Consider the following 27382-nt stretch of genomic DNA (forward strand, 5'->3'; position numbering starts at 1 on the left):
TTTTAAATATTGTATTGTTCCCGTTGTGTTTTTTTACTTTAAAATAAGATATGTGCAGTGTACATAGGGATTTGTTCATAGTGATTTTTATAGTCTGGACCTCCAACAGTCTGAGGGACAGTGAACTGGCCCCCTGTGTAAAAAGTTTGGGGACCCCTCTATAGGGTAAAGACAGTTTATTCAATAAATGGTGTTGGGAAAATTAGACAGATAAGTGCAAATATAATGAAACTGGACCATCTTCTTATACCACATACAGGAACAAACTCAAAATAAATTAAAGACTTAAAACCTAAGACTCAAAACCATAAAACTCCTAGAAGAAAATATAAGACAGTAAAATCTCTAACAGTTCTCTTAGTAATATTTTTTCTGATATATCTCCTTGAACCAGGAAAACAAAAGAAAAAACAAACAAATAGAACATCAAACTAAAAGATTTTGGCACAGCAATGAAAACCGTAACAAAATGAAAAGACAACCCAACTTAATGGGAGAATATATTTGCAAATGATACATCTAATAAGGAGTTAATATCCAAAATTTATAAAGAACTTATAAAACTTGCCTGACCCGTGGTCACACCATGGATAGAGCATCGACTTGGAATGTTGAGATAACCAGTTCAAAATTCCCAGCTTGCCCAGTCAAGGCATATATAAGAAGCAATCAACTACGAGTTGATGCTCTCGCTCCCCAAACCCCTCTCTAAAATTGGTAAATAAAATCTTTAAAAAAAAACTTTTAAAACTCAACACCAAAAAACAAACAAACAATCCAATTAAAAAATGGTCAAAGGTACCTGACCAGTGGGCGCAGTAGATAGAGGATCAACCTGGGATACTGAGGTTCAGATTTTTTTTTTTTTCATTTTTCTGAAGCTGGAAACAGGGAGAGACAGTCAGACAGACTCCCGCATGCGCCCGACCGGGATTCACCCAGCACGCCCACCAGGGGCGACGCTCTGCCCCCCAGGGGGCGATGCTCTGCCCATCCTGGGCGTCGCCATGTTGCGACCAGAGCCACTCTAGCGCCTGAGGCAGAGGCCACAGAGCCATGCCCAGCGCCCCGGCCATCTTTGCTCCAATGGAGCCTTGGCTGCGGGAGGGGAAGAGAGAGACAGAGAGGAAAGTGCGGCGGAGGGGCGGAGAAGCAAATGGGCGCTTCTCCTGTGTGCCCTGGCCGGGAATCGAACCCGGGTCCTCCGCACGCTAGGCTGACGCTCTACCGCTGAGCCAACCGGCCAGGGCCCTGAGGTCCAGATTTGAAACCCTGAGGTCTCCAACTTGAGCATGGGATCATCCAGCTTGAGTACAGGCCCACCAGCTTGAGTGCAGGGTCGCCAGCTTGAGCGCAGGTTCACCAGCTTGAGCACAAGGTCACCAGCTGGAGCATGGGATCATAGATATGATTCCACAGTCTCTGGCTTGAAGCCCAAGGTCGCTGGCTTGAACCCAGCATCACTGGCTTAAACAAGTAAAGGGTCGCTGGGTCAGCTGGAGCCCCCAGGTCAAGGCACAAATGAGGAAGCAATCAATGAACAACTAAAGTAGTGCAACTATGAGTTGATACTTCTCATCTGTCTCTCTTCCTGTCTGTCTGTCTCTCCCACCCTTCACTTAAAAAAAAAAAAAGCATAGCAATAATTTCTATGAAAGAACAGAAATGAAAGCTGAAATACAAGAACTCGAGGAACAGATAATAAAACAGCAGAAAATGAAATACAAATAGAAAAAATTTATGAAAGCAGAAGAAAAAATATAATCATTACAGAATGAAGACAAAACTGGAAGGGACACAAGGTTGAATAAGCACTTTGGAAAATATGATAAAGGAGATAGAGAAATTTTAAAAAGAGAAAAAAATAAAAGGAATTAAGAGAAAATAATGCACACAAAAGAAAAACAATTAATACAAGCATAATTTGTGTTTATAAATTATTGAGTCCCTAAAAATATCTAAAATAATGGAAGAGAGAAGAATATTTAAAAGTTAATTCAAGATCCAAGACCCAAAACAAGTCAAAATGGAGATGTATCCTAGTAAAGTCAATAAACCTCAAAGAAAAACAAATCTGTTAACACAGCCTGTCAAAAAGATCCAATCATTTTATGAGGGAAAAAAATCATGCACTCCTCAGATATGTCGTAGAAACATTCAATGCCAGAAGATAACAGAACCACATTAACAAGTTTCTTAAGAAAATATAAACTGAAAGTTTTATATCCATGTAAAGCTTCTTCATGTATAAAGGTTATAACTAACAGTTGGACCACCCAACAACTCTAGGAATATGGTTTCCAAGAGCACTTTTTAAAAAAATATTTTATACGAGAGATAGACAGGGATAGACAGACAGGAAGGGAGAGAGATGAGAAGCATCAACTCTTAGTTGTGACACTTCAGTTGTTCATTGATTGCTTTCTCATGTGTGCCTTGACCAGGAGTCTCCAGCTGAGTCAGTGACCTCTTGCTCAAGCCAGCATTCTCGGGTTCAAGCCAGTGACCTCTGGGCTCAAGCTAGCAACCATGGGGTCACATTTATGATCTCTCGCTCAAGCCAGAAACCTTGGGGTTTTGAACCTGGGCCCTCAGAATCCCAGGCTGACACTCTATCCACTGCACCACTTCCTGGTCAAAGAGCATTTCTTGGGGAAACAATAAGAGAACAAATTTCAGCCAACCAAGAAATAATTAGGTCAACTATATATAGCAAAGGAACTGATGTGAACATTTAAATATTATATATATAATAGAACTAAGACAAACAAATGGGACAGCTGCCCTAATGTCAAATACTGAGAAAAATAGAGATAAAGATGATACAACTAAAAATATTGCAAAGGAAATAATGTGCAGAAGCTGAGAGGTAGAAATATGCTAATCACCTCATCTATTATAACGACCAAAGGCCCAGCACCAAATATTTGACCCCCTTTATCTTCTTCATTCTTCCTCCACTTCTCTTCTCTTCTGGTAGCTGATTATTCTGTTGTCTATATCTATGAGCTTTTTTTGTTTTTGTTTGTTCATTTGTTACTTTTTGTTTAATAAGCCCTATAGGAGTAAAATACTACAGCTCTTGTCCTTTTTCATCTAATTTCACTTACCATAAGACTTTCAAGATCATCCATGGTGCCACAGATGGCAATATTTCATCTTTAAAACAAGCAAGTTTTAACTGAAGTTTTAAAATATTAATAGTACAAAAGTATATTATTGACTACAATTGGGCTGAGGGAGAGAAAACAGACAAATTTTACCATTGCTTATACATGGTTGAACAATACACAAAAATATACCAGGCAAAAGAAAAGAAATATATAGCAGAGACAGAAAGTTTAGTATCAGTCTAGGTAGAATTTGGATCAAAAAGCAATAAACAAAACAAAGATAGCCTGACCAGGCGGTGGTGCAGTGGATAGAGCATCGGACTGGGATGCGGAAGACCCAGGTTCGAGACCCCGAGGTCGCCAGCTTGAGCGCAGGCTCATCTGGTTTGAGCAAAGCTCACCAGCTTGGACCCAAGGTTGCTGGCTCGAGCAAAGGGTTACTCGGTCTGCTGAAGGCCCATGGTCAAGGCACATATGAGAAAGCAATCAATGAACAACTAAGGTGTCACAACGAAAAACTGATGATTGATGCTTCTCATCTCTCTCTGTTCCTGTCTGTCTGTCCCTATCTAGCCCTCTCTCTGACTCTGTCTCTGTAAAAAAAAAAAAAAAAGATAAATATTTCATAGTCCTAGAAAGCACAATTTCAAATAAAGATACAGTGGTCCCTCGTCTATCGTGGAGGTTAGGTTCCAGAACCCCCTGATGGAGGTGAAAATCCGCAAAGTAGCGACCTTATATTTATTATTTATATATTATATATTATATATATTTTAAGGCTTTATAAACCCTCCCCACACTCTTATAAATGTTTCCCACACTGTTACTAGCCTTTCCCACACTCATATAAACACTTCCTATGCTCTTCAACACTTTCTACAGTTTTAAACTTATGTAAAAAATATGTTGATTTCCATGTGTGTTAATTTTATATTTTCTTACTGTCTGCCTGTAGAGGTATTTCCATTTACCGTCTTAGATTTTCATAATATACAATTTGCAAAAGGCAACAGATTTATGCCCTATCTTTGCAATTTTTATAACTCCAATTTCTTCCTCTAGTTTATTTTTGTTGGTTAGCACCTCCAGTACAACTGTGGTAAGACTTAGTTGTTTTGTTCCCAACTTTAGAGGGAATGCTTTCAATGTGTTTCTTTTAAGCATAATGCTAAATCACAACCTTGTAAATAATAATTCTCTAATGCTGTCAGATAGAAACATTCAGTTTTAACACACAAAAACACATTACCTGTCATTTAAAATTATTTCTCCTTCCAACTTACTTTATAGTATCTGCAAAGCTGACTCGACGAGAGCTTTTCTTATTTCTTAAAACACTGGGTTCCTAAGGGCAGAGAATATACGGTACGATTCTTAATAAAATCACTGTGAATTAGGTCACCAGATTACTAAAGACTAAATATTATTCTGAAATAATTTAATACTATTATTAATTCTGATTATTAATTTGATTCTCAAAACTATCACAATGTAGAAGCACTTAACAAACATAAAGATAAATTTTCAATGTGTTACTAAACATACTGACACAAACAACATGTTTAAGGCAATCACTGCCCCTTACCTTTTCTCTTTTAAGTAAATGGCTATTTTACTATCAAGAAAAAAGACTAAAGATATAGCAAGTGACATGTTGCTTCTTATGATAACCTTACTATACTACTTTAGATTAAAAAAATATTGCCATGGCAAGATAGCTCAGTTGGTTATAGCGTCATCCTGATACGCAAGGGTTATAGGTTTGATCCGTGGTCTGGGTCCATACAAGAATCAACCAATGGCCTGACCCATGGTGGTGCAGTGGATAGAGCAACGACCTGGGAAGCTGAGGTCTCAGGTTCAAAACCCAGAGATCACTGGCTTTAGCATGGGCTCATCCAGCTTGAGCACAGGCTTGCCAGATTGAGTGCAAGCTCTCCAGATTGAGCAGAGGGTAGCTGGCTTGATCAAGGGGTCATTGGCTCAGCTTGAGCAACCCCTCCCATCAAGGGACATATAAGAAGCAATCAGCTAACAATTAAAATGTCGAAGGTAAGAGTTGATGCTTCTCATCTCTCTCCCTATCTCTCTTTTTCTACTCTCTCTCTCTGAAGAAAAAAAAATCAGACCTAGCCAGTTGGCTCAGTGGTAGAACACTGACCTGGCATGTGGATGTCCTGGGTTCCTTTCCTGATAAGGGCACACAAGAGAAGCAACCATCTGCTTCTCTTGCCCTCTCTCTTCTCTCACTCTCTCTCTCTTCCCCTCCCGCAGCCATGCCTCAACTGGTTCAAGGGCATCGGCCTGGTAGTCAAATTCATAGAGTGGAATCATAAAGTTATTTTTTTCTTTTGTGCCTGGTATGTTTCACTTAGCATAATGGCATCAAGTTTACTCATGCTACACTATGTGCCAGAATTATGTTCCATTGATACCAGATTTTGTTTCTCCACTCATTAGTCAATGGATACTGGGTTGCTTCCCTCAACTACTGTGAACAATGATGCTATGAACAGCAGTGTATACTTCTTCAAGATCCTTCTTTTTAATTCTTTTAAGTATAAACCCAGAAGTGAAATTGCTGAATCATATGGTAATTTTATTTTAATTTTTTGAGGACCCACCATACCATTTTCTATAGCTGTTGAACCATTTTACATTCCCACAAGGTACAAAGGTTCCAATTACTCTACATCCCAGCCAATACTTCTTATTTTCAGTATTTGATGGTACCATTCTAATGACTATGAAGCTATGATTTGCATTTGTGGTTATGATTTGCATTTTCCCAAAGAACAGTGATTTAAGAGAATCACTTAATGATTATAATCTTTCATTATAATATACTATTTTTATTTCCCCTCATATTCCTTAACAGTAGCAAATATTTTCACTCACACAGATACCAAACACAAAAAGACACAGAAACAAAATCCACAGAGAATTTTACTATGTCAATTCTGAATACCTGAACTTAAGTTTTATTATAACAAAGAATCAGGAATGTTCATCCTAGTAGATGCTACAAGAGACCTCAAGCTTAATATGACAGTAATACTGACATAGTAAATAGTGAGACTAACCAAGATTAATACACTTCTTTTTTCTACAACTTTAATACAATATCTTTTTATTGTGCAAGGTTTTCTTTACATAAGTCTTTGAAGATCTAAAGCAAAGTATTTAGCATGGATAAAAAGGCATATATGACAAGCAACTTATCACCTAAGTCAATTCCCTCAGAACTAATCTTCAAAATGCAAACTAACTCTCCTCAGTAGCCTTAGAAGGCATGTTGACTGACCATAGTGGGCATAGTGGATAGAGCATCGACTTGGAACGCTGAGGTCCCTGGTTTGAAACCGTGAGGTTGCCAGCTTGAGCATGGGCTCATCCAGCTTGAGCACAGATCATCGCTATGATCCCAACGTCTCTGGTTTGAGCCCAATGTCGCTGGTTTGAGCAAGGGATCACTGGCTCAGCTTGAGCCCCCTGGTCAAGGAACACATGAGAAGTAATCAATGAACAACTAAAGTGACATGACTACAAGTTGATGTCTCTCTCAAAAAAAAAAAAAAGAGGAACGGGGATGTAGGTAACGTGGCCTTATACAGACTATGTCTGTATTCCTCCAAAGGTACTTATATCCTCTTCTTTCTTGACCTGCTGTAGTCTCTGTAAACTAACACTGACTACTTATTTCAGACAAGAAAGGAAGGGAAATTGCTCAAATATTTCAAATCTTCAAAGGCTGGGGCTTTCCACTGCTCTTCATCAGTATTCTCAGATCCAAATACTAGCATATTTCATACTAAAAAAAGAAAAACAAATTTATGTAGTATATTAGAAATTACCGTATTTTTCACTCTATAAGACACAGTTTATTTCCCCCAAAAAGTGAAGGGGAAAATGCCCGTGCATCTTATGGAGTGAAAAATACAATATTTTATTAAATATTTTAACACACCAATTGGTTCAGAATATTTTTTTTCTCTTATTTTCCTCCTTAAAATCCTAGGTGTGTCTTATGGTCAGATGTGTCTTATGTAGCAAAAAATACGATGGTAGATTAGAGAATACAGTGTCTACCACTAACTAGCTATGTGGGCTTAGAGAAAACATTTAACCTCTCTGGACCTCATATTTTTCATCTACGAAACGAAGAAACTAGATTCGAGATTACTATGAGAATATTCTGGTTTCTCTTCAGATTGTATTAATCTTTCACTATTTACTAAATATTGCCGTGGAAAGGAACAACAACATAAAAAGATTACTGGTGAGGTCCTGTTGATTTTAAAGCTCAATGAGTTGAGGGTTAAGGTGCTGGGTGAAAAAGGTGAAGAGATTAAACAAAGGAAAAGAACTCAGACACATACAACAGTATGGGCTGGGAAAGGGGATGAAGAGAAGTAGAGAAGGGTAAATGGTGATGGAAGGAGACTTGACTTGGGATGGTGAACACATTAAATAACATACAGAGGATGTATTATAGAATTGTACACCTGAAAACCTATGTAATTTTATAACAAATGTCACCCCAATAAACTCAATTTAAAAATATTCTTTAAAAAGACACACATACTCTAGGCCTTGGCCAGTGGTGAGTGGACAGAGCATCAGCTCAGTGTATGGATGTCCTGGGTTCAATTTCGGATCAGGGTACATGAGAAACGATCATCTGCTTCTCCCCTCCTCCCTCTTCACTTCTCACAGCCAGTGGTTCAACTGCTTCAAGCATGGCCCTAGGCACTAAGGATAGTTCAGATGGCTGAGTGCATCAGCCTCAGGTACTAAATATAGTTCGGTACTCGAGAATCAGCCCAAGGCAGGGTTGCCAGGTGGATCCAAGTCAGGAAAAAAAAATACACACACACTCTAGATCCTGTGCTAAGTGATGAAAAAGTAATGGTGAAGAGAATAGTCTTGCTTGACTATTGGCGCAGTGGATAGAGCGTCGGACTGGGATGAGGAGGACCCAGCTTCTAGACCCCAAGGTCATCAGCTTCAGCGCAGGCTCATCTGGTTTTTGCTTGACTATTGGCGCAGTGGATAGAGCGTCGGACTGGGATGAGGAGGACCCAGCTTCTAGACCCCAAGGTCATCAGCTTCAGCGCAGGCTCATCTGGTTTGAGCAAAGCTCACCAGTTTGGAGCCAAGGTCGCTGGCTCGAGCAAGGGGTTACTCAGTCTGTTGAAGGCCGGTGGTCAAAGCACATATGAGAAAGCAATCAATGAACAACTAAGGTGTCGCAATGAAAAACTGATGATTGATGCTTCTCAACTCTCTCCGTTCCTGTCTGTCTGTCCCTATCTATCCCTCTCTCTGATTCTCTGTCTGTTAAAAAAAAAAGAAAGAGGCCCTGGCCGGTTGGCTCAGCGGTAGAGCATCGGCCTGGCGTGCGGGGGACCCGGGTTCGATTCCCGGCCAGGGCACATAGGAGAAGCGCCCATTTGCTTCTCCACCCCACCCCCTCCTTCCTCTCTGTCTCTCTCTTCCCCTCCCGCAGCCAAGGCTCCATTGGAGCAAAGATGGCCCGGGGGTTGGGGATGGCTCCTTGGCCTCTGCCCCAGGCGCTGGAGTGGCTCTGGTCGGGACAGAGCCACGCCCTGGAGGGGCAGAGCATCGCCCCTGGTGGGCGTGCCGGGTGGATCCCGGTGGGGCGCATGCGGGAGTCTGTCTGACTGTCTCTCCCGGTTTCCAGCTTAAAAAAAAAAAAAAAAAAAAAGGAAAGAAAGAAAAGAAAATAGTCTTACTCTACTGGGAATTAATGGTGAAAGACATTAAAACAAAAATATCCATACCTATATAAAACTCAAAACATGGTGAGAAGTATGAAAGAAAACTGTATAAAAAAAACTAATTTAGGCCTGACCTGTGGTGGCGCAGTGGATAAAGCGTCAACCTGGAAACACTGAGGTTGCTGGTTCAAAACCCTGGCTTGCCTGGTCAAGGCACACATGGGAGTTGATCCTTCCTGCTCCCCCCCCCCTCTTTCTCTCTCTCCCTCTCCTCTCTAAAATGAATAAATTAAAAAAATTTAAAAAAAAACTAATTTAGCTTGAGAATCAGGAAATATTTGTTAAGACAGTACATGTAAGTTGAAACCTGAAGAATTAGTCAGATGAAGAGTTGAGTAAAAAGAAAGTATTCAAGGCAGAATGTGTACAAGGACTCTAAAGCAGAAAAAAGCTTAATGTACTGAGAAATAGAAAGATTAAATATCAACAAAATGAAAGAATAACCTACTTAATGAGAGAACATATTTGCCAATGATACATCCAATAAGAGGCTACTATCCAAATTTATAAAGAACTCATACAACTTAACACCAAAAAATAATCCAATTAAAAATGGGCAGGTGATCTGAATAAACATTTCTCCAAAGAGGACATACAGATGGCCAATAGACATGTGAAAAGATGCTCAATGTTATTAATCATCCGAGAAAGGCAAATTAAAACCATAATGAGCCTGACCAGGAGGTGGTGCAGTGGATAGAGAGTCGGATTGGGATGCGGAAGACCCAGGTTCGAGACCCACAAGGTTGCCAGCTTGAGCTCGGGCTCATCTGGTTTGAGCAAAGATAACCAGCTTGGACCCAGGGTCGCTGGCTTGAACAAAGGGTTACTCAGTCTGCTGTAGCCCCATGGTCAAGGCACATATGAGAAAGCAATCAATGAACAACTAAGGTGTTGCAACGAAAACCTGATGATTGATGCTTCTCATCTCTCTCTGTTCCTGTCTGTCTGTCTGTCCCTATCTATCCCTCTCTCTGAGTCTGTCTCTGTAAAAAAAAACCCAACAACAAAGTCACTCTATTAACATAACAAAATACACTAAAAACAAACCAAAAAACCCCATAATGAAATATCTCCTTAGACCTTTCAGAATGGCTATCATCAATAAATATACAAACAAGTGTTGCAAGTATGTAGAGAAAAGGGAACCCTTGTGCACTGTTAGTAGGATTACAGATTGGTGCAGTCACTATGGAAAACAGTATTAGGTTCCTCAAAAAATTAAAAAATGAAACTGCTTTATGACCCAGCAATTTCACTTCTGGGTATATATCCAAAGAAACCCAAAGACTAATTCAAAAGATTATATGTACTGCTATGTTCACTGCAGCATTATTTATAATAGCAAAGGTAAGGAAGTAACCTAAGAGTCCATCAAAAAACAAGTAGATTAAAAAGCTGTGATACATATACACAATGGAATATTACTTGGCCATCAAAGTATGAAATTTTACCACTTGAGACAGCGTGAATGGATATGAAGGGTATGATACTAAGTGAAATAGCTCAGACAGAGAAAGACAAATACCATACAATTTCAGTTATATGTGGAATGTAAAGAACAAAATAGAAACAGACTTATAGATACAGACAACAGACTAAAGGTTGCCAGAAGGATTGGGAGTTTGAGGTAGGGACTGGATGTAAAAGATGAAGGGATTAAGAGATACAAATTGAGCCTGACCAGGTGGTGGCGCAGTGGATAGAGTGTCAGACTGGGATGCAGAGGACCCAGGTTCGAGACCCGAGGGTCTCCAGCTTGAGCACGGGCTCATCTGGCTTGAGCAAAAGCTCACCAACTTGAGCCCAAGGTCCTGGCTTGAGCAAGGGGTTACTCGGTATGCTGAAGGCTCGCAGTCAGGGCACATATGAGAAAGCAATCAATGAACAACTAAGGTGTCGCAACAAAAAAACTGATGATTGATGCTTCTCATCTCGCTCCATTCCTGTCTGTGTGTCCCTATCTATTCCTCTTTCTGACTCTCTCTCTATCCCTGTAAAAAAATAAAGAAAGAAAGAAAGAAACTAGAGACAGCATGTTCAGGATGTAATGATTCCTCCTTGGGTCCTCATGCTCCTCCAGGGTTTTTTTTTAAAAGAGAGATACAAATTGATAGTTACAAAATAGTCAGGGGAATGCAAAGTACAGCATAGGGAATATAGTCAATAATATTGTAATAACTATGTATGATGCCAGGTGGGTACTGGAAAAATTGGGGTAGTACACTTTGCTGTGAAGTTTATGATTCTCTGACCACTGAGCTATATACCTGAAACCAACAAAATAATACTGGATGTAAAAATGTAATAAAAAAAGAAAAAGAAAAGAATGTGAAAAAAAATTAGAGAAGCCAAAGTAGAATGAGCACTCAGAATTACCATATTACCCCATCTATAAAACACACCTTTTATTGAAAAATTTGGGGTCTAAAAACTGGGTGCATCTTATACAGTGGTTGTAGAAGTGTGGCATTTCAAATGCAATAGATGGAACTGAGGACAAGGCAAAAAAAAGTGATTTGTCATCAGAAACAGAGGAGGACAAGCTAATGGATGGGAGTTTTGACAGTGATGAGGATTTGTATGAATTGTATGATAAATAAACTTGAGTTCAATAACTTTAGGTTATACATTTTTTTTCCAAATTTCAGGCCCCAAATTTAAAGTGCATCTTATACATGGGAACATCTTATACATGGGGAAATACGGTATATGTTCTCCAAAACTATTTATTATACATTATATCAGTCAAAAAAATGTATTGTAGTAAAAGCCATTACGTACTGGGCACAATAAATTTAAAAACATATAATAAAGTTCTTGCCCTCAGGGAGCTCTCAATTTAGAACAGACATTAGTAAACAATTACAAGAAGGTATTTGAGGGATGATTTTTCTGAGACAAGTGATTCCAAAGTTGAGTCTTGAAAGCAAAGAGGAACTACCAAATAAATACAGATTTATGATAAAGCAAATACAATAAAATATTAATTGTAATCTAGGTGATGATTATATAAGCATTCACTGTAAAATTCTTTCTACTTTTCAGTAAGTTTGAAAAAAATTTAATAAAATGTTGGGAGAAAAAAGAATAATGAAAGACCAGCCATCTAGACAGTGGGAACATCATATGTAAATACTTGCAGGTTTTGACAGTTTCTGTCTTGTTTGGGAAATAGTAAGCAGTTCCAAATGGTGATATACATGTGTGAAAGTGGCAAGAAAGCTGGCTTGAGCAAGGGGTTCTCGGTCTGCTGTAGCCCCCCGGTCAAGGCACATATGAGAAAGCAATCAATGCACTAAGGTGCAGCAACAAAGAATTGATGCTTCTCATCTCTCTCCCTTCTTTTCTGTCTGTCCCTATCTGTCCCTCTGACTCTGTCTCTGTCAAAAAAAAAAAGTGGCAAGAAAAAAGGCTGCAAAGCAAATAGGGGTTAACAATCATGAGTGCCAGCTTACTCAAGTGTTTGGATTTAACATGAAGGACATGGGATGTTTACTTGTTGATATTCAATCGAGGATCACTTACAATGTTCTCTCTATATGACTGACAAAATTCCTAATCATTAACAATATCACTGAAAATAACTATCTATAAACCATTTGCACTAAAAACTTACCGGAACTATTTCATTCCCATCTCTAAGGTCTCGAAGAGGGCTCCTTGGAGGTTTCAAAATCTAGAAATAAGAGGATTAGTGAAGAAAATCCAGCACACATTTCAATAATCAGTTCAAGTTATACCATGAGTAGAAAAGCAGAGATGCTAAAATTCCTGTAAGAAACCTCTCTCAAATTCCTCAAATTCATACTGTTCAGTGCTATACTTTGTGGCTCATTTAAATATAAGATATCTATTCCTTCTCCCTCCCTGCCCACCTTCCCTAATTATTTTGCCAACTCTGATCTCATGTGGTTTTGGTGAAGCTCCATCCTAACCTAGGGTACAAATGTAGCCTTGGTTTGAACAATCTGCCCTGACGTTCAGCAGTAGTGACTGGCTCAGGAACAAGGACTTGACACATCAAGATAATCAAGCCAAACGATTCAATCCTAAATTGTTTGTTTTTTATCTTGAGAAAATAGACACTATTTTTCATGTAGGACTTGAACCTGGAAGTAGTAAGCACAGAGAGCCTGTTTAATAATGGAGATTATCCAGAGAAGGTAGTTAGAGTAGAAAAAGTGAAAGAAAATGCTAGTATTGATGATATTATTGAAACCCCTGATCAGTAAGTCATGCCTAAAGTCTTTCCTATCTTTGGATTTTTCAGTTTTATAGCTCAATAAATTCCATGCTCAAATCAGTTTAAGTTGGATTTTTTTAGTCTTTGTACTCCAGTTTAAATATATTTTTAAACAGCTTTACTAAGTATAATTTATATAGCATACAATTCATAAAACTATGAGATTAGAAAAATATAAATTTTAATATATTTATAGAATTGTGCAACCAGGTTAAATATTTGAGTCTTTATCCAGACGGTAATAGAAGCCAGTGGGGATGGGATGGTTATGCCACAGTCAAAATTACTGCTGTATATAGTCATCATTCAAAAAACATTAACAGGCCCTGGCCTATGTCTCAGTGGATAGAGTGTCTGCACAGTGTATGGACGCCTTGGATTCGATTCCCCTGTCAGGGCACATAGGAGAAGTGACCATCTGCTTCCTATCCACTCCTCTCCCCTTTTTCTCCCTCTTCCTCTCCCACAGCCAGTGGCTTGATTGGTTCAAGCATGGTCCCAGGTGCTAAGGATGGCTCTGCTGGAACACATCAGCCTCAGGCACTAAAAATAGCTCAGTACAGGAGCATCAGGCCCAGATGGGATTGCCAGGTGGATCCTGGTGGGGTGCATACAAGACTCTGCCTCACTATCTCCCCTCCCCTAACCTAAAAAAGAAATTAACAATTAAATAAGTGTTTCTTACTGAGGATTGTCGTCTTCTAACAGGTCTCTCAATATTGTCACTGAAAGAGGGGAAAAAATTACATATACACTGAAAAGAGTTTGGATTTTCAAAAACCCACAGCATCCTTTTGATGCTTTTAAATGGGTAATTACTTTCACTTAACACTTGGCATCACTTTTACTTAGCAACATTTATAACACTTTAATGTCAATATTTAGAAAGTCAGTATTTTAAAATACTTACTGTATACTACAATACTATCTCTTAAAACTTAATCAGTACAATATAATTTCAAATATTTACAGAGGTACAATTATAAGATAAATGGGCTAGAAATCAAGAGCCTCTAGCTCTAGCCCTCGCCAGATAGCTCAGTTGGTTAGAGCATCGTCCCCAATATGACAAGGTTGCCGCTTTGATCTCAGTCAGGGCGCACACAAGAATCAACCAATAGCCTGACCAGGCAGTGGCACAGTGGATAGAGCGTCAGACTGGGATGTGGAGGACCCAAGTTCGAGACCCCAAGGTCGCCAGCTTTAGCATGGGCTCATGTGGTTTGAGCAAGACTTACCAGCTTGGATCCAAGGTCGCTGGCTCGAGCAAAGGGTCAGTTGGTCTGCTGTAGCCCCCCAGTCAAGGCACATATGAAAAATCAATCAATGAACAACTAAGGAAATGCAACAAAGAATTGATGTTTCTCATCTCTCTCCCTTCCTGTCTGTCTGTCCCTTTCTCTTACCCTCCCTGTCTCTGCCACCAAAAAAAAAATATATATATATCAACCAATGAAAACATAAATAGCCTGACCAGGTGGTGGCACAGTGGGTAGAGCATTGGATTGGGACACGGAGGACCCAGGTTAGAGACCCCGAGGTCACCAGCTTGAGCACGGGCTCATATGATTTGAGCAAGGCTCACCAGCTTGAGCCCAAGTTCGCTGGCTTGAGCAAGGGGTCCCTCTGTCTGCTGTAGCCCCCCCCAAGGCAGATATGAGAAAGCAATCAACAACTAAGGTGCCGCAACAAAGAATTGATGCTTCTCATCTCTCTCCTTTCCTGTCTGTCCCTATCTGCCACTCTTTGTCTCTATCACAAAAAAAAATAAAAAATTTAACAAATAAAAATAAAAACATAAATAAGGAGAACAAATCGGTGTTACTCTCTCTACCTTACCCTCACTCTAAAATCATTTTTAAAAAGAACTCTAGCTCTGGTTTTACTAATGTGTGACTTTTAGACTATGTTTTGAAAATTAAAATTCCGGTGGAGACTAAACAAATACTTTAGTAAGTGCAAGAAAAATAGGTTGGATGGAGACTATAATGGAGAGCTCCTGCCTGGTATAAAGGTCATAGCCATTATTCTGCTCATATTCACTTTTTCCAAACATAAATATAAGCCCAGTGTTGCTACATCTCATTTTTCAAGAGAAGCTAAAAAATCTAATTGCTATATGAAATCTTGAGATTTTGAAATCTGGCAACTAATTTAAAAGTTAAAAAGCATTGCTTAAAAATATTATGTCTCGCCTGACCTGTGGTGGAGCAGTGGATAAAGCATCGACCTGGAAATGCTGAGGTCGCCAGTTCGAAACCCTGGGCTTGCCTGGTCAAGGCACATATGGGAGTTGATGCTTCCAGCTCCTCCCCCCTGTCTCTCTCTCCTCTCTGTCTCTCTGTCTCTCCTCTCTAAAATGAATAAATAAAAATTTAAAAAAAATTTTTTTTAAATGTCTCTGATTGTAAACAGTTAATAGTTTGTGAGGCAAACAACAAGGGGTCCTCGGGTTACGACAGTCTCGACATTTTGAATTTATGATGCTCGCTCCCATAAAAACTTTAAAAAATTGAGACGTGTTTTGTTTCTTCATGTTAGTGAGGCAATCCTGATTCAGCTGACCCAGAATTTCCAGCACCTTCTGCAGGTTCCCCTGCCTCTCCAGCTTCCTCCTCCCAACAGGTCACTCTCTCCCACCTTGCAATGCCCTTTCCAGTTGCAAGCCAGCCATAGGAATAAAGGTAAGGAAAATTTTTTACACTCGTTTTTGGTCATTTTTTCTGTTAATGCAGTACAGTGTACATTACAGTATATTTATGTCCTTTTCCTTTTTCTGTGGCTTAGTTGTGTTTTTATGTTCTAGATTATGATTTTTCAACTATGTTAGGATAGGTAAGTGACTTAGGCTAGGGTATGTTTTGACTTATACCAAAATTTGGGTTGCGTCACTGTCATAGGAACGGAACTGTGTTGTAACTCGAGGACCTCCCATATAGACAAATCATTTCATTTCCTTGTACCTCAATTTTTTCATCCTTAAATTGAAGAAGTGAGATGTGGTCTCTAAAGTCTCTCTCAGTTTTGACTCTAGATAAGTTTACATAAAGATCTGGCAAGGAAGGTCTATTAATAACTTCTGAAATCCTTTTCCATTCTCTTCCAGGAAAAATAAGTAAATGTTACAAAGTCAGTAGGTTTTACTGGTTGAAGAAGTATATTTTCTCTGATAGAGTTTAACATTTTAAGAGGCATTGCAGAACTTACGTTTCATTAGTCTCTGAAGACATTCCATCCATTTTTGAAGAAAATTTTTTCTGTAACAAACATACAGTATTAGAAAAGGTAAGGAAGAAAGAAGAGAAAGTACAACCCATAAAGCGATTAAGAACAAAATTTTGACTTCAGTATTATTTTCTGAGGGAAGACCAAAAAAAAAAAAAAAAAAAAAAAAGGAAAAGGTACACTATGGGGATATAAAAGATGAGAAATTTTGAGGAGTAATCTGTTATAATCAATACTCTGGGAAAAGTCTCTTATTTAAGATAAAAATCAGTGACTAACTCTGAATGAGATGATAATGGACTTTAGTGGTTAAAAGAAAAGTTTGCCCTAGTTTATAAAAGTTTATGGATTACACAATAATTCAATTCCAAAATGAAGTCAATTAGGTATTAAAACAGTGGATTTGCATATATGCATATTTCTTATGAAAATTCAACTATAAGTACTCAGCAAAAATATTTTACTATGTTTGTTTAAATTTAAGGTATTTAAATATTTAATGATGTTTTAAATAAGCAGCTGATTACACTTACAATTCTCCTCCATGAGTGTTTGTCTTGGAAAAAATGTAAAATAAGAGGCATAACCTGACATTTCCTCAACTGGTCTTAGTTCCTACCTACCCATTATTATAAAAGATATTTTACTTTATGCATTAAATTAGAATCTCACCCTTGGGTAAGAAAAAAATTCCATTTCAAAACAAAACAGAAATACTAGAAATCTGACTCAACAATATTAGCATTTCTACCACAACACTAAATTAATACCATATACTCACCATCAGAATCAATTTATTTTTAGCAATAAGTAAAAAAAAAATTATTTAAAAGGTATCTTGTTTTACATGTTTTAATCATACATATATAAAAGCCAAATTAGGAAATGATTCTTCATAATGAACTTGAAATTCAAACTGAAATAAAAGTCTGTTTTTTATAATCAATTTATTCAATTTGCTATCCATATGGATAAGATGATGGGCATCTTCTAGGATTTGATCTCTTGACCTACTCCTTTTGTCCTCCATCACTTTCTGAGTCTGCTCATCCGTTCTTCTCCTTTCATTTACCTCCTGTTCACAGATTAACACCCATATCTTTTAAATTTTAGCTTTGTGTACACAGTATAAGAAACTGATCTTTTTACAAGATTTTTTTAAAACATCTTCAATTTCCTCCTTCCCAAAAGAAATCACTTTCTCTACTTATTTTATACTTTAAAATTTTGGGGGCCCTAGCCATTAGGCTCAGTGGTGGAGTGTTGGCCAGGGGTATGGATATCCCAGGTTCAATTCCCGGTCAGGGCACACAGGAGAAGCAACCATCTGCTTCACCCCTCCCCATTTCCCTTCTCCCTCTGTTCTCACTCAGCCACAGCTTGACTGGTTGAAGCACATTGGCCCAGGGCACTGAGGATGGCTCCATGGCCTGGAACCAGGCACTAAAATAGCTTGATTGCCAAGCAACAACAGCAACAGCTCCAAATGGGCATAACATTGCCTGGTAGGACTTGCTGAGTGGATCCCAGTCAGGTCGCAAGTGGGAGTCTGTCTCTCTGCTTCCCTGCATCTCACTTAACTAAAAAAAAAAAAGGTGGGGGTCCTGGTTGACGGCTCAGTGGATAGAGCATAAACTAGGTGTATGGACATCCCGGGTTCCATTCCTGGTCAGGGCAAACAAGAGAAGCGACCACCTGCTTCTCTCCCTCTCTCCCTTCTCCAGCCAGTGGCTCAGTTGGTTCAAGGGTCAGCCCCAGGCCATGAGGACAGCTCAGTTGGTCTGACGGTGTCAGCCTCAGGCACTAAAAATAGCACAATTGATTCAAGCATAGGCCCCAGATGGGGTTGCCGGGTGGATCCCAGTTGGTGCACATGTGAAAAATCTGTCTCATTATCTCCCCTCCTCTCACTTAAAAAAAAATTATATTTAGGCCCTGGCTGGGTGGCTCAGTAGATAAAATGTCTACCCGGCATGTCAGAACTTGTGGGTTCAACCTTCCATCACAGCATGTATCAGAGGCAATCAATGAACACACAACTAAATAGAACTAAGTGAAAAAACTTGATGCCCCTTTCTCTCTCTTTCTCTTCCTTTCTCAAATCAATGGAAAATGTGTTTTTAATTTTTGTATTTATTTTTTTTTTAGAGAGAGACAGGAACAGACAGACAGGAAGGACAGAGATGAGAAGCACCAAGTCATAGTTGTGGCATTTTTTTTTAAATGTTTGTTTTATTAATTTGAGAGGGAGAGGAAGGAAGGGAGAGTGATGGAGACAGGAACATCAAGCTGTTCCTGCATGTGCCCTGACCAGGAATTGAACTGGCAACCTCTGTGCTTCGGGATGACGCTCCAACCAACCGAGCTATCTGGCCAGGGCACTGTGGCATCTTTAATTGTTCATTTAGTTGATTGCTTTCTCATATATACCTTGACTGGGAGCCTCCAGCTGAGCCAGTGACTCTTTGCTCAAGCCAGTGACCTTGGACTCAAGTCAGCGACCAGGGGGTCAGGTCTATAAACCCATGCTCAAGCCAGCAACACCGCACTCAAGCTGATGACCCTGTGCTCAAGCCTGCGACCTTGGGGTTTCGAACCTGGGTCCTTTGTGTCCCAGGCTGATACTCTATCCACTGTGCCATGGCCTGGTCAGGCAAAACCATTTTTGTATTTTAAAAAAGCTCCTTCCTTGCAACCACCTCCATCTAACATACACAAATATGTACCTTACTCCACCACACCCTGATAACTACAGTAAAAGAGAAGATTACATGCCAATTTCACTACCATAAATATAAAAATCCTAAGTAAATAGCAAAAATTTATAAAAAGGATATATATCGTGGTCATGTTGGTTTTATTCCAGAAATGCAAAGTTTAACATTAAATGTTAAATGGCTTAACATTAAAAACTAATTTTACATTTAATCATACTAACAGAATAAAATAGAAAAATCGTATGATCATCTCAACCAATAAAAAAGTTTGAACTTTAACATCCTTTTGTGTTTAAAAAGAAAAAGAAAAACTTAGTAAACTAGAAATAGAAAGTAAACTCCTTAATCTGACAAACAATATCTATTTTTTAAAAAAGCGGCCTTGGCCAGTTGGTTCAGCGGTAGAGCATTGACCCAGCATGTGGAAGTCCAGGGTTAGATTCCTGGCCTGGGCACATAGGAGAAGCACCCACCTGCTTCTCCACCCCTCCCCCTCTCCTTCCTCTCTATCTCTTTCTTGGTCCGGGTGCTGAGGATGGCTCCATGGCCTCCACCTCAAGCACTAGAATGGCTCTGATTGCAGCAGAGCAACACCCTAGATGGGCCGAGCATCACCCCCTGGTGGGCATGCCGAGTGGATCCCAGTCAGGCGCATGCGGTAGTCTGTCTGCCCCACCCTCCTCCCTTCTCACTTCAGAAAAATACAAAAAATTTGTAGAAACTTAAAATAAAATAAAAAAAGCAAACATCGTCCGACCAGGCAGTGGCGCAATAGACAGAGCATCAGGAGGACCCAGGTTCAAAACCCCAAGGTCGCCAGCTTGAGCACGGGTTCATCTGGTTTGAGCAAAGCTCACCAGCTTGAGCTCAGGGTTGCTGGCTTGGGCAAGAGGTTACTCGGTCTGCTGTAGTCCCCCCAACCCCCCAAGGCAATATGAGAAAGCAATCATTAAAAAAAAAAAAGAAAGAAAGAAAGCAATCAACGAACAACTATGGTGCCACAACGAAAAGTTGATGCTTCTCATCTCTCTCCTTTCCTGCCTGTCTGTCCCTATCTATCCCTCTTTAATGTCATTCTCTGTCTCTGTCACACACAAAAAAGCAAACAACCTAATGACAAAACTTTGAAAACTTTCCCTTTGAGATCAAACAAGTATGAATGCTATTTCCACTTATTATCCAAACCATCATCAAGTCTTAGTTTTATTTCTAATACATATCCCAAATCCATTCACTTCTACCTTTAATACTATCACAAGAGTTCAAGCTTACCATTATCTTTCACATGCAACACTGCAATATCCACCTCACTGGTATCCCTGCTTTCACTCTCATTCCCTCACAAGTCCTTTTTCCACATACTAGGCAGTTACTTTCTTAAACATAAATCACATTTAAGACATTCCCCTACTTAGAACCCTTCAATGGCTTTCCATCAGACTCAGATAAACTCTTCACCAGGACCTACCAAAGCTCTACAAGATTTGGTCCGTTTGCCTCTCAGATTTCGTAATGCATCTCATCTCATACCACTGTCTTCCTCACTCACCACACTAGCATTTCTATTCTTGCACACACAAAACTCTCTCCTGAGTATTGCATTTATATTTGATATTCTCTCTTGGCAAGAAAACCAAGAAAAGCACTCTTTGTGGCCTTGTGTATGTCTCATCTGTAGCATTACCACACTGTAATTTAAGGCTTATATGTAGCTTGACCTGTGGTGCAGTGGGTAAAGAATTCCACCTGGAATGCTGAGGTCACAGGTGTGAAACCCTGGGCTCACCTGGTCAAGGCACACATAGGAAGCAACTACTGAGTTTGATGCTTCCCTCTTCTTTTTACTCTCCTTTCCCTCTGTCTTTCTCCTCTCTTTAAAAACCAATACTAAAATCTTTTTCTTTTTCTCTTCTTTTCCAAGTGAGAGGAGGGGAGCTAGAGAGACAGACTCCCACATAAGCCCAGACCGTGATCCACCTGGCAACCCCTCTCTGGGGCCATGCTGGCAACTGAGCAATTTTTAGTGCCTGAGACAGAGGCTCCACGAAGCCATCCTTAGTGCCCAAAAGATGCAATCGAACCAATTGAGCCATGGCTGCCAGAAGTGAGGGGGAGAGGAGGGATGCAGAAGCAGATGGTGGCTTCTTCTGTGTGCCCTGAACTGGAATTGAACCCAGGACATCCACATGCCAGGCCGACGCTCTACCACTGAGCCAATTGACCAGGGCCAAATAAAATCTTTCAAAGTCTGATATATAAATTAATTATTCCTCCTGTTATCTCCTCAAACTACCCTTGCCCCAACAATAAACTATAAGAATATTGTATATATTGCTCTTATGTTCACTGTATAGTCTGAGAACCTAACATAGAACTCATTTGCTGAATGAGTAATTAAGAAACAATTCTTTGCCCTGGCAGAATAGCTTGGTGGGTTGGAGCATCATCCTGAAGTACAGAGGTTGTCGGGTCAATCCCCAGTCAAGGCACATACATAGGGACAGATGATGTTCCTGTCTTTCTCTCCCCCCTTCCTCAACCTCCTCTCTCACTAAAATCAATAAAAGAAAAAAAATTAAAAAAAGAAAGAAACAATTCTTTAAAGTTTCCTTTATGACTACTGACTTACATATTTTTTCTCCTTTTGGGAATAATTTCAAATTCAGTGACATTCAAATTCATAGAAAATGTTATCTAATACTATAAAACCAGAATTACCTAAACATCTTTGCTGTTTGAAATCATTATCAAGCATCATTCCTATTTAACCTATAGGCTAGCTGGCACTTAATTAAGTGATGAGATTCAAAAATTATTAAAGTTTCCTTTTTTTCTTTTTTTTTTAATTTTTTTATTTTTACAGAGACAGAGAGTCAGAGGGATAGACAGGGACAGACAGACAGGAATGGAGAAAGATGAGAAGCATCAATCATTAGTTTTTCGTTGCGCGTTGCGACTTCTTAATTGTTCATTGATTGCTTTCTCATATGTGCCTTGACTGCGGGCCTTCAGCAGACTGAGTAACCCCTTACTGGAGCCAGCGACCCTGGGTCCAAGCTGGTGAGTTTTTGCTCAAGCCAGATGAGCCCACGCTCAAGCTGGCGACCTCTGGGTCTCGAACCTGGGTCCTTCCACATTCCAGTCCAACGCTCTATCCACTGCGCCACCGCCTGGTCAGGCTAAAGTTTCCTTTTTTAAATATTCTATTTATTACATAACTAAGTTCCACCTTCAACAGAATAGGAGACCTCAAACCCCCAAGCCTCATTTATAAAATGCCATTATGGTTGAACTTTTGATCATAATGCCACATCAGATGATTACTGATTGGTTCCGAAACTGCACCTGGAAACCAGGGGCGCTCGCTACAGCATACTCACAGAGGTGTCCTGAGAAATTTTAAATGTTAGAAACAGAAGTTCTCAACATCTCTCAGACACTGTGTGAACCACTAGCTCAAAATAGTACCCATTCGCATTACATTAGTTTTGATAATATTATTGGCAAAGTTGGGTCTTTGGCAGATGCTGTGATATAAAGCAGTTCTTATAATCAATGTGGTATATGAAATGAGGGAGGCAGTGTCCATCTGATGCTAAGATTTGAGAAGCTGTGCAGTGTTCAACAGGCACACATATCCAATTAGTAAGTAATCATGATTATTAACAAAATTAAAATATCTTTTCCTTCAATTAATGCATATTACTTTTTTGAAATGGCTACTATGTGGTTAGGACATAAATTTATTTCTACTTGGTAACAACTTTTTAAGTTGGTTGGACCTATTAATAAAGGGAATTCTTGTAAATTTCTTTTGGCCCAAGGGCACCATAAGCTAAGAAAGTTTGGTAACTACTAGTCTAAATAAGTCAGAGGTTTGCAAACTATGACTACTGAGCTAAATGGGCCCTTAAAAGTGGTTTTTTACATTTTGAATGGGTTGCAGAAAATGAAACACCAACATATACACCAACAACCAATATACAACAGAGACCATGCCAATGACTGTGTAGCCTGCAAAGCCTGAAATGTTTACTTTCTGGCTCTTTGTCCACTCCTGCATTTACACTACCAATAACCAGAGTTAATATATTTCATAGTGTCCACTGATATAGGCTCTGACCAGTGCTGTCCAATACAGTAGCGATTTAAACTTAAATTAATTAAAATACAATGTTAAATTCCATTCTTAAGTCACAAAAGCCGTATTTCAGGTGATCAATAGCCACATGTGACCAATGGGTACCAAGCTGAACAGTGCCGATATAAAACATTACCATTATCATTGAAAATTTTACTGGACAGCCGTCCTGTCAAGAGTACCTAATACAACCTCTTATTTATCATCAATTACATGATTAATACGACCACTCCAAACATTTTTACTCAGTTTTACTGTTTGATATCTTGTGAACATTTCCAGCCATCACGCAGTGAAGAAGTATACTGTTTTGAATTCAATCTTCAATTAGCAAAAATCTTTTTACTTTTACCTCTGGAAATCATTCTTCCCTTCAAGTTACACCTCAAATACCACTTTCTCCGTGAAGCCTCCTTCAGTCTTCATTACTAGAGGTATCAAATAAGGTCTTTCCCTGTGCTCCCATACAACTTCAAAATGTCCTATAATGCTTCACCTTGTCTTGTAGTTATTTGTGTATATCATTGCCCTTTCTGGACCACAAACTGTTTTAGACTAGGGACTCGGAATCACCGGCTCTCAGCCCTAGCATAAGAAAACAAGGAACCCAATAAATATTTGAGGAATTCAACTGATCCAATTCAATTGAAGTGACATTTCTACCAACTTATCTTTAAAATTCCAATCGGCAACTTTTAAAAGAATTTTCTCTTAAACTCTAGTGTTGAGATAAACAGCAAGAAAAGGGTCTTAAAAAAAAAGGGTCTTTATCTCTGAGCTAATAATGGACAGAGAAGATTTCTAGAAACTCATTTGTGGCTTACTAATACTGGTTTACTTGCTGTTATTTTATCTTCAGAAAACCGAAAGTCTGTTCAGTGCTGCTAGCGCTCTAAACAGTATAAATAAACCACGACAAGCCTCTGGTTTAAAATCACTCATCGTTGTCTGTTCATTTACAACTAAGAAAAGACCGAATCAGAAATGAAAGGGCCGAGAGCGCTGCCGCGGGGCGAGGGAGAGCCCGGGAGCGCGGACCAAGGACGGCGGGGCTCCGCGAACGGGCGCCGGGCCCGCCCGAGGCCCCAGTGCGGACGGTAAGCGCAGAGGAGGGCGGCGCAGGCGTGCAGGCGCAGGTGAGGAAAGACAGAGCCCGGCTCCGGCCCAGCGCTTCCGCGGGCCACCCGGCTGAGGGAGCGTCCTCCACCTTCCAGCGCTGAGCGTTCAAAGCGCTCAGACAAAACCTAACGCACCCCCACCCCAGAAGCCCACAGCGAAAGGGTCATTCTCTTTACCTGCCGTTAGCCTCCCGCTTGACAAATTCTCCTCAGACCCGTTTGGGTCCGACGTCCTCAGAGACCTACTTCAACACCACCTCTCGATGTCACCTCACAGCACCCAAACTGCCTCGGTGGAGCATTCAAACCTAACCGCCCAGAGGGCGCGCAAGCGCAAAGCAGCTCTATGCGCCGGCTCCGCCCCTCGACGCCGGAACGACCGCCTTCAGTGACTCCTTTAATCCAGTTTCCTTGCTAGCCTGTACGCCAATTTTATACTCTTCAAGGTTTATTTTCTACCGAATTTTCTTTTGTTTTCCCCACCGCAGCTCCCCCATATTATGGGGGCAGCCATCTTCTTTTGATTATTTGCTATAAAAAAAAGATCGACTCTACTTCCGTACAAAATGGAGGTTACCATAATAGTGCGTCACATCCCCCTAGTATTACCCCCTATAGTTTGCAGGAAGAAGAAAGTCTGCGGGACGAGGTGGCCGAGTGGTTAAGGCGATGGACTGCTAATCCATTGTGCTCTGCACGCGTGGGTTCGAATCCCATCCTCGTCGGGAGTAGTTTTTTGCCTCAAGATTTGATTTAAGAATGTAAACTTATATGTAGAGATAAAATAAATAATTAAACAGATCCCAGTTGTGACCTATTAGTCAATTTACTCCAGCACCACCGATCTCAGGTTTGAGATATTTAAAAAACAGCTTTGGGCGCGTTCCGATCTCACAGATAAACAAAGCGAAAGAAGGCTAACAATGCAGCAAAAAATGCGGAGCCGTTGATTAATTTGGATATAAACAATCCTGATTTTAAGGCTCATGTAATGGCTTTGACGGACCTCCTTCAGATCCAGCGTCCTGATTAGCTTGAAATACTTAAGGCAATTCTGGTTTTTGTCCAGGAGCGCCTGACACGGAATGCAATTGCTAAAGCAAATCAAACAAAAGAGGGATTGCCTGTTGCTTTAGTCAAAAATATTCTTGGTTTTAACACAGGAGATGCAGTTCTCAATGAGGCTGTTCACATTCTAAGGTTGCTGCATATATACTGCTCACAAAAATTAGAGGATATTTCAAAATGAATATGAGAATATGAAGCGATAAAAAAAGAAGCATTTGATTTTTTTATTAAACAAGAACATCAGAAAAACAAACAAGTCAAAGAAAATTGTTCAATTATGCAAATGAGATGCAAAACCAATTTTTATTTCATTGGTGAAAATGCACTATACAAAAGGCTGAAAATACTGGCGTATGTGTACGGTCCCCGATTCCCTAATTTTTGTGAGCAGCGTAGAAGAGCGCAGAGAACTACAGACAAAAATTAACGAAGCCATACTAGCTGTTCAGGCAACTATTGCAGAACCGAAGAGAGACCACAGACTGGGGAAAGTTGAAAGATGATCATTTTAGGATTTCAAACTCTCACCTATTTAGTAAATTGGGAAACATGTATGCCCAGGAATGTGTTTTGAAATCAAATTTTCAAGGGAAGAAATCAAGAAAATTGACCATCTTCTAGAGACTTACCATCATTTCTTTCATAAAGTTCAGGAAAGTGGAAATTAAAAAAAGAAAAGGCGTTTATTGGGAATCAGAAAATGGCTATGCTGGATTTAATTTCTTTTTATATGAAGTAAACAACATTGCATAAAATTCTAGGATTGTTGCCATTCCTATATATTTCAATGCTGGTCTGCTTCATATTAATTAACTTAGCTCTTGATTTTCTTTTTTTTAACTCTAGCTTTTAATTGAGAGGCTTCAATTATTGTGGATTCTTACCCAACTATTTTTACTGCCGATCCTTACTATGAAAGAGCACGATTCACTTCAAAAGCTATCTGGAGATAAAGAGTGTTCAGGATTCTCTTCCAGCCCCCAGCAATCAGCAGATAGATGCTCATGAAAAAAATATACACTGGGAAACTAAAAAGATATTGACAACATGTGTAACCTTTGTAGTTACAGTGGTGGGATTCAGCTGGTTCCTATTGGTTTGGCAGAACTGATACCTAATTTTTTGTTTAGTTCGGCAAACTGGTTCTTAAAATAGTGCTTATAATCAGGGTTCTCTCTAAGCTGGGCGCCTGGGCAACTGCCCAATGTGGAAATCTCAAATTTATATTCCTTACTCTTTTTTGTTTGTTTGTTTGTTTTTGTATTTTTTCTGAAGCTGGAAACCGGAAGAAACAGTCAGACAGACTCCCGCATGCGCCCCACTGGGATCCACCCAGCACGCCCACCAGGGGCGAAGCTCTGCCCACCAGGGGGCGATGCTATGCCCCTCCGGGGCGTCGCTCTGCCGCGACCAGAGCCACTCTAGCGCCTGGGGCAGAGGCCAAGGAGCCATCCCCAGCGCCCGGGCCATCTTTGCTCCAATGGAGCCTCGGCTGCGGGAGGGGAAGAGAGAGACAGAGAGGAAGGAGAGGGGGAGGGGTGGAGAAGCAGATGGGCGCTTCTCCTGTGTGCCCTGGCCGGGAATCGAACCCGGGACTTCTGCATGCCAGGCCGACGCTCTACCACTGAGCCAACAGGCCAGGGACCCTTACTCTTTTTTAACATTCATCTGTGCAACAACATATTCTAAGTGTATAGGTGAAAAAAAATTGCAAATGAAGACGCCAATCAAGAAGCAATAATGGAAAGATCCTTTTTTTAGAGAAAGAGAGAGAGACAGAGAGAGGGACAGATAGACAGGAAGGGAGAGAGATGAGAAGCATCAGTTCATTGCAGCACCTTACTTGTTCATTGATTGCTTTCTCATATGTGTCTTGACCAGGGACAGCCAAGCCAGTGACCCCTTGCCCGAGCCAGTGACCTTTGGGCTCAAGCCAGCAACCTTGGGGGGGGG

General features: G+C 40.1%; 1 protein-coding gene, 1 non-coding gene and 1 pseudogene across 5 annotated transcripts in view; 2 read left to right on the forward strand and 1 right to left on the reverse strand.

The window, feature by feature from the left end:
- KNL1 (kinetochore scaffold 1) overlaps window positions 1–24841 on the reverse strand; it is a 77407-nt gene extending 52566 nt beyond the window's left edge. Inside the window, exons 1-6 of one of the 4 annotated variants that reach the window (XM_066277081.1) lie at window positions 24539–24841; window positions 16368–16417; window positions 14399–14443; window positions 13846–13885; window positions 12534–12593; window positions 4397–4458 (exon numbers count right to left, since the gene is read on the reverse strand). In XM_066277081.1, the coding sequence (XP_066133178.1) occupies window positions 4397–4458; window positions 12534–12593; window positions 13846–13885; window positions 14399–14443; window positions 16368–16399 (239 nt within the window). In that variant the 5' untranslated portion in view covers window positions 16400–16417; window positions 24539–24841. Of the gene's footprint in view, window positions 1–4396; window positions 4459–12533; window positions 12594–13845; window positions 13886–14398; window positions 14447–16367; window positions 16418–24538 lie in introns of all 4 variants that reach the window. The other 3 variants (XM_066277080.1, XM_066277082.1, XM_066277083.1) reach the window with 3 other exon arrangements.
- On the forward strand, window positions 7304–7412 carry LOC136336890 (U5 spliceosomal RNA; annotated as a pseudogene).
- A 163-nt stretch (window positions 24842–25004) lies between the features above and the next one.
- On the forward strand, window positions 25005–25086 carry TRNAS-GCU (transfer RNA serine (anticodon GCU)). The gene has a single exon. It is a non-coding gene; the product is annotated as a tRNA-Ser (tRNA).
- The last annotated feature ends 2296 nt before the right edge of the window (window positions 25087–27382 follow it).

The sequence above is a fragment of the Saccopteryx bilineata genome, chromosome 4 (assembly GCF_036850765.1).
Source record: "Saccopteryx bilineata isolate mSacBil1 chromosome 4, mSacBil1_pri_phased_curated, whole genome shotgun sequence".
NCBI classification, from domain to species: Eukaryota; Metazoa; Chordata; class Mammalia; order Chiroptera; family Emballonuridae; genus Saccopteryx; species Saccopteryx bilineata.